The following is a 14,504-nucleotide window of genomic DNA, read 5'->3' as shown; positions in this document are numbered from 1 at the left end:
TATGCAAGAACACACACATACATAACATACTGTTATGTATTTACATTTGTTAAGGGTATGTCTACAAGAATGTGAGAGCTTTAACATACATGTGTTGAAACGATCTAATAATGTTGTGTGATCTCTGAGTTACGTAGCAAACAGGTTTAGCCTATAGCTATTTGCCAGTTAGCTACTGGCGCAGACCATTTTAGAAGATAATTTATTTGAGTCATTGGGTCTCAAGCCAGTGAGTGCAGAATAATTTGGCAAAGCTGAAGAAGTGTTTGTCCTATTAGATTTGTTGCATTTGACCACTTGATTTACTCATTAACTTAGTTATAGACTAAGATTGACTGCAGGTGGAAACATGATCAAAACTGAAAGCCAACAGGGCTACTCTTTTTCAGGAACAAGAAAAGGATAACTCAGTTAACACTAGAGATTAAATCCACCCTGTAGAAATAAAGAAAATGAAGAGAATCTGAAAGGTTATGTCAGGACAAACAAACCAGAGCCAGAACCAGAAAAATCATTTACCTTTGACAGCTACTTCAGCAATGCTTCTCCCACCGTCTGGCATTTCACAGAGATAGATGCCGTCGTCGTCGACCCCGATGTCACGGATTGTGAGCCTGCGCTTGGTCCCCCACTCCTCCATCCCATATTTGGCTCCTGGCTGTAGCCTTCTGTCCTCCAGGTACCATGTGATAGGAACAGAGTCCTCTGGCACCTCACACTCGAGAATGGCCAGGTCTCGCTCCCAGACTTGCAGATCACAGAGCGGCTGCTTGAACCTCACAGGTGGCTCTAGCAATGTTGATGAAAAGGAGATAGATTCACAAGGCTATTTCTACGCAATGAGGCATTATATCACTGATGGCCACATGTTAGGAAAGGTCTCAGATAGCTCTGATAGATTGAACTAATAGTATTAGAAAGCTACTTGTGAATAGGCTACATGATTTTATTCAGCTGTAGGCCTACATGAAGATTAGTATAAATGTAGCTTTATTGCATTCTATCTATATTAAATAAGAAAGATAAAGTGAAATATTTAAACCATGTTCATGACTTCCTTGCCAGCCAGTAATTGCTCCAATTTGCATAGCTGAAATTCAGCTCATACGGCAGTAAATACCAGTGAAGCAAACACGATAGATAGAATCAAGAGACAAGTGGCATCATTTAAGTAAGTCATGGAAAGATCATTAACACGGTGAGGTGTTGGATTGAAAATAAACTGTTTGTAACTGATACCATCAGACAGTACCAGACAGTTGTAAACCAAAGAATCTCAACTGCACATAGTAGCCACTATGTATTTAGCTGACTGTGTAGCTATTTCTTCAGCTCATATGTGGGAAAGCCGTGGCTATCGAACAACCATGTAATCTACTTTATATACACACTGATTCTGTAGTCCCTAAAGACGCAATAGAATCAGAAACAACTGAACCATGTTTGGGATTGTTATTTATGTGCATGAAATGCAATTATATTAACTCAGATCCCATAGAAGTTACATATTTTGGGTGCTCCCTAGCTTTGATGCATGGTTGCATGCAAGTGTTCAGCTTTGACTGTTCTGCGGACCATGTGAGAAATGTGATCCCACCTCCAGAGATTTCTATCACATGCGTGGCCCCTAGACCTTTCAGAACCTAAGTGACTTTGCAGACATAGGAGTGGGTGGAATCCACTTCATGTCAATGAGCCTTGCCTGTTCAAGTCATTTTAAAACTCCCCGGGTGCACTTTACACAATTAGGTCATCTCATTAAGACCACTGTAGATTACTAATTGGCATGTTTGGCACACCATGCTCTGAATAATTGGCAAATCACAGAGGCCATGCATTTTCTGGATCTTGATGGGATTATGGGAGGGCTTGAACAGTCCCTTTAAAGTTGCCGCAGGCATTAAAGGAAGAAAAAGGCCACATAAAGGCTCTCTATTAAGTACCTATGATATTGATGTAATTGTAAAGGAGTGGTGAAAAGTTTGTGAATATTCTGCATTTGAGTGTTTGTGAATATATATTAAATGCACAGGAAAATGTATAATATTTACATCATATGCACAGAATTACACACGGCATCATAGAATCGTTGTCTTAAATAATATAAGTATATAGTATATACTCTTTTGATCCCATGAGGGAAATTTGGTCTCTGCGTTTATCCCAATCCGTGAATTAGAGAAACACACACAGCACACAGTGAACACACAGTGAGGTGAAGCACACACTAATCCCAGCGCAGTGAGCTGCCTGCATCAACAGCGGCGCTCGGGGAGCAGTGAGGAGTTAGGTGCCTTGCTCAAGGGCACTTCAGCTGTGCCTACTGGTCGGGGTTCGAACCGGTGTTGTGTGCCTTCTGGTTTCTCCACCTACTGGTTTCCTTGCGCGTGCATGCGCTGCAGCAGTTGTCAGACATTTACAAACAAGTTGTTTTTAGGCGGTTTGAAGTCGCTTTTCATATACGCCATGAGCGCTCGGCTACATTACAGCCACTCGGACAAAAGACGTAAAAAATATATATGTTTTGAAAACTAGCATTAAACTGGATTCGATACCGCAAAAGCAATACATGCACGACTCTCTCCAGCCTTATTCCCTACTCCTTGAGCCAACTAATACCTGGCTGTTGCGCGATACAATTAACTATTGTAGGCTACCATCAATTAATAACGTAGGCAACACCCAGGTAACATGTTGTCCAGGCTATCTGAAACAAGTGGTTGCCCTTCATCTAAAACAACTGGTTATAGGCTGCTACGGCCGTCAGTGCACTGTGCACAGTATGCTACTCTTTGTGGTTGATCAAATAAAAATAAAATATGTGTTTGGTGATGGCGTTATTGTAGGTCTAGTAGTAGTAGTAGTAGTCTAGACCTACATTCTTAGAAATTAAATGTTACGACAGAAGAAACGATCTACATTTTAGCGCACCAGACCGCGATGTCTTCAAGGGTTGATTGAATGAAGGGAGTTTGCAAAAATTAGCGTATTTTTCAAGTCAATAAACATTCTTACGAATGTCTGTCGGGGAACATATGACTTTTCAAAACCATAGGCCTGATAGTCGCTCAGACAAGGAGTTATAAGATAAAGGCAATAGGCTACCATTTGTGTCACCTAATGCAAGACAAAATGTTGCTTGTGTGGTTAATTAATAGGTGATTGATGACGGTTTTCAGCGAATTGGAGTGGCTCAAAGAGATAATGCGCTGAATAGGTCGGTCTGGATCATAGGTGTGCGTATTTATTGCAGGTTCGAATCCATTTTAATGCTATAAAGTGCAAAATTATAGCCTTTATTTTACATGTATTTTGTACGAGTGATTGTAGTGTAATGACCATGGGATAGATATGAAATGCGACTTCAAATCCGCCGAAAACAACTTGTTTGCGAATGTTTGACAACTCCTGCAGCTGTGGTGAGCAACGCGAGCACGCGCAAGGAAACCAGTAGGTGGGGAAAACCAGAAGGCACACAACACCGGCAACCCTCCGGTAACAAGTCCGAAGCGCTAACCAGTAGGCCACGGCTGCCCCTCAAAACATATTTGCAAAGAAACCTACAATACATTTTTAATACAAATGTTATTACAGCATAAATTTGCTGTAGATATTCGATATTATGCTATTCTATAGAATTTCATTATCAACATTTTAAACTGGCTATAGCCTAGTACCGAGCATTGATATTACATCTAAGTCCAGCTCATTATTAAGAACCTATTAAAAAATGGACAAATATATTGTAATGTCCTTACCTTTCACAGATAGATGTACAGCGCTAAGAGTTTGTCCTGCAGAGTTTGATGCAGCACACACATATACTCCATTGTCTTGTTGTTTACAGTAAAGTACTTTCAGAGTGAAGTAGCCCTCTCTGTCTTCGTATAATAGATAGCGACGTCCAGACAAGATAAGTCTGCCATCTTTTCTCCATATTATTTCAGGTTTAGGTTTCCCTGTCACATAACAACGAAACTTAGCATGTTTTCCCTCAGTCACTGCAAACATTTTTACTTTGGTCGAGTTTGGCAGAGGGTCGTCCTTTAGACGTGATGTGACCTGCCTCCCACTCCTCTGTTTTCCCTGATGGCTCTTCCAGTGTCCGTTTGTGTAACCATTTCTGTTTCCATCATCGTCGTGGCCCGGGCCAGCGTCCACCAGCAGCACAGCTCCGGCCAGACCCTCCCCAAACTCATTCCTGGCCTTGCACGTGTACACACCTCCGTCAGGCGCCCGGGTTTTAAAGATCTTAAGCTGAAACCATCCCCCTTCCTGGTACCCTACGCTGAAATGGGTGCTCTCGAAGATCTCGTTCAGCTTCCTGCCGTCTTTCTCCCAGACGACCTCAGGACGGGGGTTGCCCCACAGCTTGCAAGAAAACACTGCGTCCTCACCTCTGGCGACACGTGTGGAAAGTGGCTTGATGAGGAAACGAGGCTTGTTCTCTTCCCTCAGTTCCAACTCCTGAGCCTCTCCCTCCACTTTCAGAGTCGCCGCTGCATACGTTTCCCCAATGCAGTTCTTGGCCTTGCATATGTACTGCCCACTGTCCTCTGAGTTTACTCCAGTAATAATGAGGTTGTACACATTGCCGTCCTCAAACACACGGTAACGTCCCTCCGGGTGGATCTGCTCATTGTTTCTCTCCCATATGACCGCTGGCCGAGGGTCCCCACCAATCTGGCACTTCAGGACACCGTCTGTGCCTGTTTGCACCACCACAGGGCGAGGGTAGGCCAGAAAGCGGGGCGCACCTCCGAACACATCCATCTCTGCTCCTTAGCTCACCCCCACTGGCATGCAGCTCTCTGTCGCACAATCTTGCTCAGCCGTCTACCTGTGGGTTGAATAGATATCTGAAAGAGAGGAAAATGATCTCTAATTATTATTTACCCAGGAAGCACATAAAAGATAGAAGCTAAATTAAACCAAGCCAAATCAACTTCTAAATACAACTGGAGTTGTACCAAGGTGCTGTACAGTCAAGACAGATAGATTGAGAATTAATTTAGACTTGAATGAAAGGAAAATAAAATAAGAAACTTTCTAAACAAATAAGAATTAAAAGTACAAATAATAAAACATAAATAAACAAAAAAACAGAAGAACTGTGTGTGATGTGGTAAAGAAGGGTAAAAATAAAGAAATACAATGAAAGACCAAGCGCAAAGTGCAATATAACCATAACAAAAAGGAAGTACTAAAAAGTACCAATAAGTTGAAATAAAAATAGACTTGACAAAAAGCTTGATGGTGTTTTAAGCCCCCATTGTCGTCTTCCAGGCAGCGCTACCACTGTTGACTTAAAGGCACCTAATCCTAACCCTAACCTTAACCCATGCCTAACCCTAGCGCCTTCCAGGTAACCCTGCCTTGAAGACAACGTTGGAGGCTTAAAACACCAAGAAACTGACAAAAACCATAGGACCTCAGACTGAACTAAAAGCACAAAGAAAAGTAAAACCTCAGAAGGCATGCAATCCAGTGAAGGGAGCAGGACGCCAAATTAAACTTAAAATGTAAGAAATATAATTCTTACATCTTCTTATATTGTATATTTTTAGTAGGTTTAAAATGCAGGCAGCAGGTCTGATATTGAATGGAAGATTATTCCATGCTTTCAAACCAACAACAAGAAAAGCTTGATCACCCTTAGATTTAAAAATAGATCAGGTAAAATCAGTGAAAGCTGATTGAAGAATCTTAGGGCTCGGTCGTGCATAAGGTGTCAATAGAGTTGAAATATAGGTTTGAGCTTGGCCATTCACAGCCTTAGAAACAAACAATAAAATCTTAAATTCAGTTCTAATCTTGAAATCAGTTCTAATCAATGGGACCCAGTGTAGTGTATGAAACAAGGGTGATGTGATCAAACTCATGTATTGGCCCTTTTCTTAAAAGTCTAGCTGCCATATGTTGGATTACTTGAACTGTTGCCAGTCTAATGCCAGGAAAGGTTGCATGAAAATAGTCCGGTCCAAAACATTTAAGAGCGTGGACCATCTTCTCACAACCTTTTAGGGATATAAAATTTATTAAATTGCACAATTTTGAAGCATTTGACTGCATATTTGTCTGATATATATTAATTATGAGTCAAGGAACATCTTTTGATTAACAGACTGGCCAAAGACAATAACTTCTGTCATTTTCTCCAAGATACAGGACGCTTTTACACATCCATAACTTAAAGCAACACCAAAGAGTTTTTTGTACCTTAAAATAATGTTTTCAAAATTGTTTCAGTGGTTCATCAACTCGTAACAGTGTGAACGGCACTTCTGCATTGGCTTCACAGCCTTCTATCGACTTTAACCGCACTATGTAAGTTTGCCAGATCGGGTAGCGGATCTGTAGTTTGATGGAATGAGACATAAGAAACTACAAATTTGACTTGCTTCTGATGTCGCAATCATACTTTCATAAAATCATGCAACATACTCTACCGTGTCTGTGGACATTGTTATTTGCAAAGCCGGTGTTGGATAAACAAATAGCGTGCGTGCGACAGAGGAAAAGTGCTTTAGTGTTGCTTTAACATACTTGGCAGTGGGCGGCAGTGGCTCAGGAGGTAGAGGAGTGGTCCAGCAACTGGAAGGTTGCTGGTTTTAGCCCAACTCCTCCTGACCCTGTCGAAGTGTCCTTGAGCAAGACACTTAACCCCAGTGCTCCTGATGAGCAGGTTGGCGCCTTGCATGGAAGCCTCCACCATCGGTGTATGAGTGTGTGTGTGAATGGGTGAATGTGAGGCATGGCCATGTAAAGCGCTTTGGGTGCTCGTAGGAGTCGAAAAAGCGCTATATAAAATGCAGTCCATTTACCATTTATCATTTATGTAGTGAAAAAAGATTCTAAGCTTCTAAGAGTAAGTCATGTGGAATGTATCTCTTAATCAGGGTATCATCGGTATAGGAAACCCCATGCTTCCTGAATATCTGTCCAAGGGGTAATAAATAAAGTGAGAACAGAAGGGGACCTAAAATCAAACCCTGGGGAACTTCACAGAAGTTAGTGGTAAACATTTGAGAGAACATCATCAATACTGATCACAAAGGTCCTATCAGATCAATAAGAGGCAAGCACTTAACTGGTTTTCCCTCTACCCCAACACAGTAGGCAATAACAGGCAAGGGAGCATAGGTATCTCTATCCACATTGTATCTTAATTAATCTCAGGAATATTTTTTAACTATTTGTACCATGTACTTATTGTACAAAACTGCATGTTGCAAGTGTGTGTGTGTGTGTGTGTGTGTGTGTGTTGTTGCTGCAAAACAAATTGCCCAATTGGGAACAAATAAAATGCTACTACTAGTAGTAGTAACAGTAGTAGTAGTAGTAGTTAGAGCTAGGGGGACTAAAACAAGTCACCAGTGAGGAGCAGCAAGACTGAAGACTTAGTACTCTGCATTGCATGGAACCCAAATTGGTAACGTATTACATTGGTTAGTTAGAAATTACAAATAGGTGTAAATTTTTTGATAAATCAAAATTAGTTTTATGAACTGTAAAATGTTATGAACTGTGAAAAAAAGATAACATAACTTACACTTGGTGTGTGTAATGTGTAGATTTGACATCTTACTGTTACTGAATACATAAGTATTCATTCTCTATGCTCTGATGGTAAGAAAGAAAATCTTTTATCACTATCCACAACCTGCATCCAAATGATTTGCTTATTTGACCTGTACACGTTGCACCATGTCCAGGAGGAAGCATAATTATACAGTATCATTTCTGCAAAGAAATACTATATGTGCATCTGCCTTTTATTGCTCTTGTCCAGCAGGTGTTCAAACATTCAGAATAGCCTAACCAAATAGCATGCCATAAACTTTATTGGAAAAATGATATCTCCACAGGATATCTCATGGAGGGTGTCCTGGCATGATGGGTGAGCCTAGGTGATTTGTATATCATTGTACGACGCTAACTAGCAGACAGAACCTATAACTGTGGGTACTTCCAAGTGCTGGTGATTACATTTCAACAAAGTATGTGCTCCCCAGAACTTTCTAAGATGCTTGAGAGAGGAGCCCCCAGGCCAAGCAGACTGAAGACTGACTGACCGGCCTCTGGTGCTGTTGCAACAGCCCCGCACAACACATATCCAGCACAGCTGGTGCTGTATTTCAATGGGAAAGTGCTTAATATAGTCCGTCCTAAATAAAGACCTGCGAGGGAGCATGTGTCAGGTATCACAAAGCACACCCTGGAACACGCGTGCACATACAAACACAGGCCTCACTTACAGTGCTTACACCCAGGGGACCTCGCAGTCAAAATATGCTGAGCCTCCATCACACCCCTTTTGGCAGACTCGTTCAAGAATTTAGACAGTAAATGTCATTGTCAAAATTAGATTTGTTTGTCATTTGCAATAAGGCTGCGGAAAAATGACAGTGCTGATCCGTGGTGACTTTCTGTTTAAATAACATGACGCAGTTGTTTGCGTGTAAAATAGCTCGGGTCTAGCTTGATGTCTTGTCATCTGATTTTTTAGCGGTCGCCTTCTCAGGTTTGACCACACTGAGGGGTACCTGCCAGAAGGAGACGCTGATGACCCGGGGCTGTTTATCCAGTTTTGGAGAGAGCTGCGAGCGCTCTGAGTTGCTGACATACAGCCGTCTTCTTCAGGAAGATGATCCCAAACCCAAGTGTTCTAGAGATGGACAAACTAGTCTCCCACTAGTAATTTATCGTGTCCATCTTAAACCTCATCTCTTACTACTCCAAAATTGCATGATGTGTCTGGATGTATACATTCCCAGACTCATACACCAGCTTCAGAAAAGTTGCACTCTACATGGCAAAACATGCAAATATGCTGAAAAAATTACTATTACTACTATTAAATTATGAAAGCAGAAAATGTCTACTTATTAATTAACTGCTTTTAATCAGTCTCCCATAGAGATAACAAAACTGGCAAGCTTGAGTAGACAAAGTTCTAGTCAAAGACAAATGGATAATGAAGTACAGGAAATACAGTATACAAAGCTAACACTTGACAGAATTCTCTTGAAGTACCACCTTGCCTATTACTTGAGGTTTGGGGCGCACACACACACACACACACACACACACACACACACACACAGCGGTTTCACAATCCCCTACAGGGTTTCAGCAGAGATTAACCTCACATTTGCTTTTCTGATTTAATTAGAATGGCCTTTGCCCCCAGTGAAGCTGCACCCTGGACTCCCCACACCACCTACCTCCTCAGTCCTCAGGGCTGACTGTCAACACACATCCCAGAGCCACTCGTCCTCACCTACAGCCACACACACACCACCTCTCTTATTCCCAGGCTTGAGTTGAGTCTCTCCTCCGTATGATATTGCCTTGGCCACCAATTTATAATCCCCTTTTTTTCCTTTGGCAGTGAATGTGCTTGTGCAAAGAAGAGGCTCCTCCTTATCAGTGTCCGGTACTTTGTATGTCCATCTTGTCAGGCCCCACTTTGCCCGTGTCTCGTTCGCTTCCTGGGTCTGGCAAAGCGTTCCTCGTTTGGCCCGTCAGCCCCCTTTGCGTAGGCTTCTCGACCAACGGTCCCACAATCTCTGTGGCGTTCAGTCCTGAGACACCCCGAGTGTCATTGTTCATGGAAGACCGTTAAATGCTTTTGCAGCTGCTGCTGTCCCCTAAAAATACCGGCAGCCTCGATGACAGCAGTGAAGATAAGTCAGGCCCTTCCATTCACTTGCTCACTGCGGCTAAAGTTAGACTGGATGGCTTGTGCAGGGTAGATTGCTTGACATACTTGAGCCCCTCGCTATAAAACCTAAGGAGAAGGGCAGCAGCCCTCTGGCCTCCTCAAGACTTGCAGTGTGGCGCTCACCTAAACATCCTCCATGTTTTGATTGTCGTCAAGACCGTTGCCTCAAGAAAATAAACACAAGTGTATATCCATGTTACCCACCAGCAGTTACAGTGGTGTTGTGTTACGAGTGACACATACTGTGTATGGCTGACCCTTACAGAACACTTGATTTTAACGATTCGAGTCATTAAAATGTTTTATTCTCATCCAAGCAAATGCCCAATTTTATTGTGGACACAGCTGTTGTAATTATATATAGAGTCTATTATACCTTGAAAGCAAGATGAGTTGTTTTAAATGCCAGTGTCAGATTTGCCAAAACCAATATCCCTTACCAGCCCTCTCCCATTCTGGGTTAATCACAAGATGGCTGTGGTGGAGCCACGGGACAGTGGGGTGAACTGCGCCACGCACGTGTGGCAACGTTTATGAATGTGTGAGACACAGCCTGCGGAGAGAAAGAGAGAGAGAGAGGGAGGGAGAGCGCATTGACCCTCAGCTGTTTAGCGGCTCAGTCTCACACTGCCTACTCTTATTTCAGCCGTTGGTAGTAATCAGAGCTCGACAGCAAACTCCGAAACTGGCGTTCTGGCAGTGAAGAGGTTTGCACCAGCTGCTTTGTAAAACCTGACGGGATTAGCAGTGCTCTTTTTGAAACTTTGACATTCTTCAAGCCGCTAAAGAAGACATTAGCGCGCGGGGCATACATTGTTTTCTTGTGTACGGTCGCCCAGATTTTTTTACCTGTGAGTGTACGCAAAATGCAGCCATAATCTCAACACTGCACCTTGGATAATGTGGCTGTGGTGGCAGTAAAATGAATCTCAAAAGAGACCCATTGTCAGCCATCATATCTAGAGGGTTCCAAAAGTCACTGATCATGAGTCCAGAGTAGGGACTCTGGTTTAGAATATATGAACAGTTTTCAGGGTGTAAGGTTTTAGTTCATTTTACTAAGGGCAAAACTACATTCAGATCATTTCTCCACTGTCAAAGAGCAATTGATCTTTAATGTGAAGCTCTAAGGAAGAAAACTTTCAAAAATACAACTTGTTCACTACTTGTTCTTTGTTATTTATGCTATCTATAATATCCCTCCTAACCTGAAGGGCTGTCTGAAGTATTATGTCTAAGTAATATGTGTAAACCCTACAGTATTACACTAAGAAAGTTATCCACCAATCTTGTGGAAAAATAATTATGACGATGCATGGCTCTTTACCCCATCCTAATTTTTAAAAATGGTCAGAGACTGAATGCAGAAATGTTAATTTCTCTCCATGGGGCTTTAATATAATGTTCCTTTGGTCCTGGACATTCATTCTTCATAATGGCCATTTGTGCTACGGTATGAAATTAATTTATTTAAAAAAAAAAAGCTTCAAAGAGTCTGGTCTATTGCTGCTTCAGCTGCAGAAACCTGTGTGAAAAGTGCTGTCACTGCAGAGTACCATATTTTCCTGATGAGGCAAATAAGGCCTAGGAAAGATACAGTAAGCGTCTGCTTCTTCAAGCACACATAATGCAGGTGTGTAAGGTATAAAACAGTCTGTGTCCTAGATGAGACCTAGCTCGTTCTCTCCCTCTGCTGGTCAAATGCACATTCACACACAATGCATACTGTACTCAGCTCAGTATCTGTCTGTCTTTCAGCTTTTAATGAAGCTGCCTTCTGAAAGTGAGCTTAAGATCCACTGTCTCATTCTACGTTTATGTTTCAGTGTGTGTGTGCGTCGGAATGACATTTCAATTTCATTTCTGACTTCCAACAATTATGAAAACAACAATTAGATATACAACAGTAGTGATATTTTGTCGCATTTGCTTTACAGTTAGCCTGGCGAGCCAGACCCACATTATAATGTATGGTCTGGGCACTCACCGTTCGCAGTGCTCAGTCCGAGGGTCGGGATAATCAGTTGTCTTTCAAATTCCCTCTGCACGCAATAGGACGCAATAGGATATTTGTTTTCAAGTAGCAGGGAATTCAAGCCAAACCGTTGCAACTCTGCCATCAATCATTATGTTAAGCCCAACAAACGACTCTAAAAACGATTTCAATGCCAGATTTAGTTTCGATTTCTAGAGCTCACAAGTCAACGGAGAGTTGCTAGACTAGCCCTGGCAGCCGCTAGGGGCGCGTCTAGATTTCTAGGCTACTTTACAGTGGTAATACTTGTATAATATTTTTACATATACATACTGCCATATAAATACTATGTTTTAATTTGTTTTTCAGTTTATATTTTGTGAAAGTTTAGAAAATTAATGGTATTTCCAAAATCTTGAAAATTGAGAAATCGTGTAAAATATCTGTGATCTCAGTATTGACCAAACTATCTCGATTATAATTTGTGCCGTAATTGAGCAGCCCTAATGATAATAGATGAATATTCTGTCATCCCTCCCCCATAATATCTCCAGTGTTTTCGGTTCCTCGTAGCCATGGCATAAGGCAGGCTGGACTGGCAGCAGGAGGGCGAGAGTCATCCATCTGTGCAAGCTGTCTCCCCTGACCAGCCCGAACATGTTCCAAACATCCAGGCTTGGCTGCATTCCTCCCCCAGAACCATCCAAATGCCTCCCAGGCCATTTGTTTACAGAAGATAGCCCCAGCTCTTGCCAAGAGCCACAAGGCCTTTGTGTCCTTACATCCTCCAGATAAGAAGGTCGGTCCTTGTTCGTAGGCCTATGGGAATGATGGGTGGATATGGAGCTGCGGACTGTTGACAGGTTCAAATGTGGGTAATATCACTACTTAACGCATCACAATTGAACCCTCTTGAGAAAGGGGTATCTGCAGCACTTCCTGGCTGTGTTCCCAGCAGCTGGCTTTGGTTGCTGATTAAAAAGCCTATCGATGTTCAGAGTATCAGGCTCACAGGAATGATATGATTGCATGCAATTATGGCAAAGTATTTGAAAATGTGCAGTGTGTTTTGTGCAGAAGACATGTAAGAGGTTGTTCAGGTGTGAGGTCGGTTTTATGTCTTGGCGTTAAGTCACTGTGTGTGCGTTTGGCAGGTTAGCAGAGGTGGTGATAAATACTTCTCTTGAACAGCCAAGAATGAGTTGATAAACGTTCAGACCAAACACAAACTCACACATGGCAGAGGCCAAAGGCAATGAATACTTTTCCCAATCACCTTTTCTCAGACATGACATGGCATGAAAACCGAACTTTAGCTCATCCTTAGGAGTTGCAGCAGAGGATTTCAGTGTAGACACCATTGAAATAGCTGTCAGTGTCAGTGCATGAAAAGACATTTGTTTTACTCCCAATACTGGTTTGTATTACCAAGATCCATGATATATTACCTGATAACACACTGTGCTGAGTGATAGTTGCTGCCTCATTCATAAATTACATTTTCAATTACAGTGTTCTGCGTTATACTAATTTATGATCTATTGTCAAATAATGAACATGCATGTCTCAATAGTGACATTGTTATCAGATGTATGAGGGGGCCATTTGGCTTAGAAACCTGATCACTTTGACCGAGGTGAACAATATCCACCATTTGTTGGTATGTCAAGAAGAGGTTCTCTCATATCCCACATTCACTTACCCTTTCAAATACCTTAAGAGTCAACACATATACAAACAGGTCCTCCGACATGATGGACAGAGTCTGGCATGCCTTGTTTAGTCAGCGTGATATAAACCTGGCATGACCCTGAGTTTCCATAGGTACGGATCTATACTTTTCTTTCAGTGTTTGTTTTAGCTCTCTCGGCGTCAGTGTTTCCTTGTGAAGACATTGACACTTGGACAAGTCTGGTCGTATCTGCACACTTTCAGATCCACGTAGGCATCAGACTTGTCATGTGATATCACCACTGTGAAAATGAAATACTGTTGTGGTACAACAATCTATTTGTTAGTGAGAACAATAAAGAGCATTAGGATCGCTATTTGGAAAAGAGTTTGAGATAATCCAAGCTTGTGTCTGTACAGTCTGTATTCATTGTCTGTTTTTGTTACGATGGAGTTTGGATTCTAAGAGAAGGCAGGGGAATCTGAGACAAATGGATGGTGAGAGATGCCAAAACCACAAGCCACACTCCTAAAGTAGAGTCTTGGAGCACCATTGATCACATTGATGGAGTGAGTTTTGCAAGGTTCTACATGGCCCATTGTACTGCATTGTCTTGAGCATTTCAGGTATTTGTGCCCTGGAGACCATGATGATTAATGATTCTTATTCTCAGAAAATAATCAAGGTTATAAATCGCAATAATCATTCTCTATCTAGTTAAATTCACACTTAGCAGTACATGTTAGTGTTTACCAGTTGCTTGCAGTTCCACTGTAATCCACAGAGGGGCATTAAAGTTAATACTTTCCATTAGATTAGTTATCTTTTTTCACTGAATTTTGTTCATATGACATTTTCTTTTAGTTATTCTTATGTTGTATAAGCCTGCTCTGAGTGAGTGTATTGCGTTTCAGATATTACATGTACTGGCATTCAATTGTGTGAATTTTTCAACAGCCAGTAATTCAACCTGTCATAATTTATAGTGCACCACTGTTGGAATCAATCATTGTGCCACCAACAAAGGTATAACACATGTCCCCTAGTTGTATTCGTACCAAATTAGCCATAACAACACCTCTTTTGAAACAACTGACTAAAACTGTAGGGAGGAGATGTTTTCAGAGGGC

The 14,504-nt window shown here is 41.8% G+C and overlaps 1 protein-coding gene across 1 annotated transcript in view; it reads right to left on the bottom strand.

Annotated features, from left to right (window-relative positions):
• obsl1b (obscurin like cytoskeletal adaptor 1b) overlaps window positions 1-11,795 on the bottom strand; it is a 36,954-nt gene extending 25,159 nt beyond the window's left edge. The window contains exons 1-3 of the mRNA XM_076264312.1: window positions 11,715-11,795; window positions 3,759-4,859; window positions 520-789 (exon numbers count right to left, since the gene is read on the bottom strand). Coding sequence (XP_076120427.1) covers window positions 520-789; window positions 3,759-4,773 — 1,285 coding nt within the window. The 5' untranslated portion in view covers window positions 4,774-4,859; window positions 11,715-11,795. The remainder of the gene's footprint in view (window positions 1-519; window positions 790-3,758; window positions 4,860-11,714) is intronic.
• Window positions 11,796-14,504: the final 2,709 nt, after the last annotated feature.

Source organism: Alosa pseudoharengus, unplaced genomic scaffold, assembly GCF_046254945.1.
Source record: "Alosa pseudoharengus isolate Yale_2024_CS ecotype anadromous, Long Island Sound unplaced genomic scaffold, YU_APseudo_1.1 YU_APseudo_1.1_scf_3, whole genome shotgun sequence".
In the NCBI taxonomy this organism is placed as follows: Eukaryota; Metazoa; Chordata; class Actinopteri; order Clupeiformes; family Clupeidae; genus Alosa; species Alosa pseudoharengus.
The sequence above is the reverse complement of the archived record's forward strand: the minus strand, read 5'-3'. Positions and strand labels throughout refer to the sequence as shown.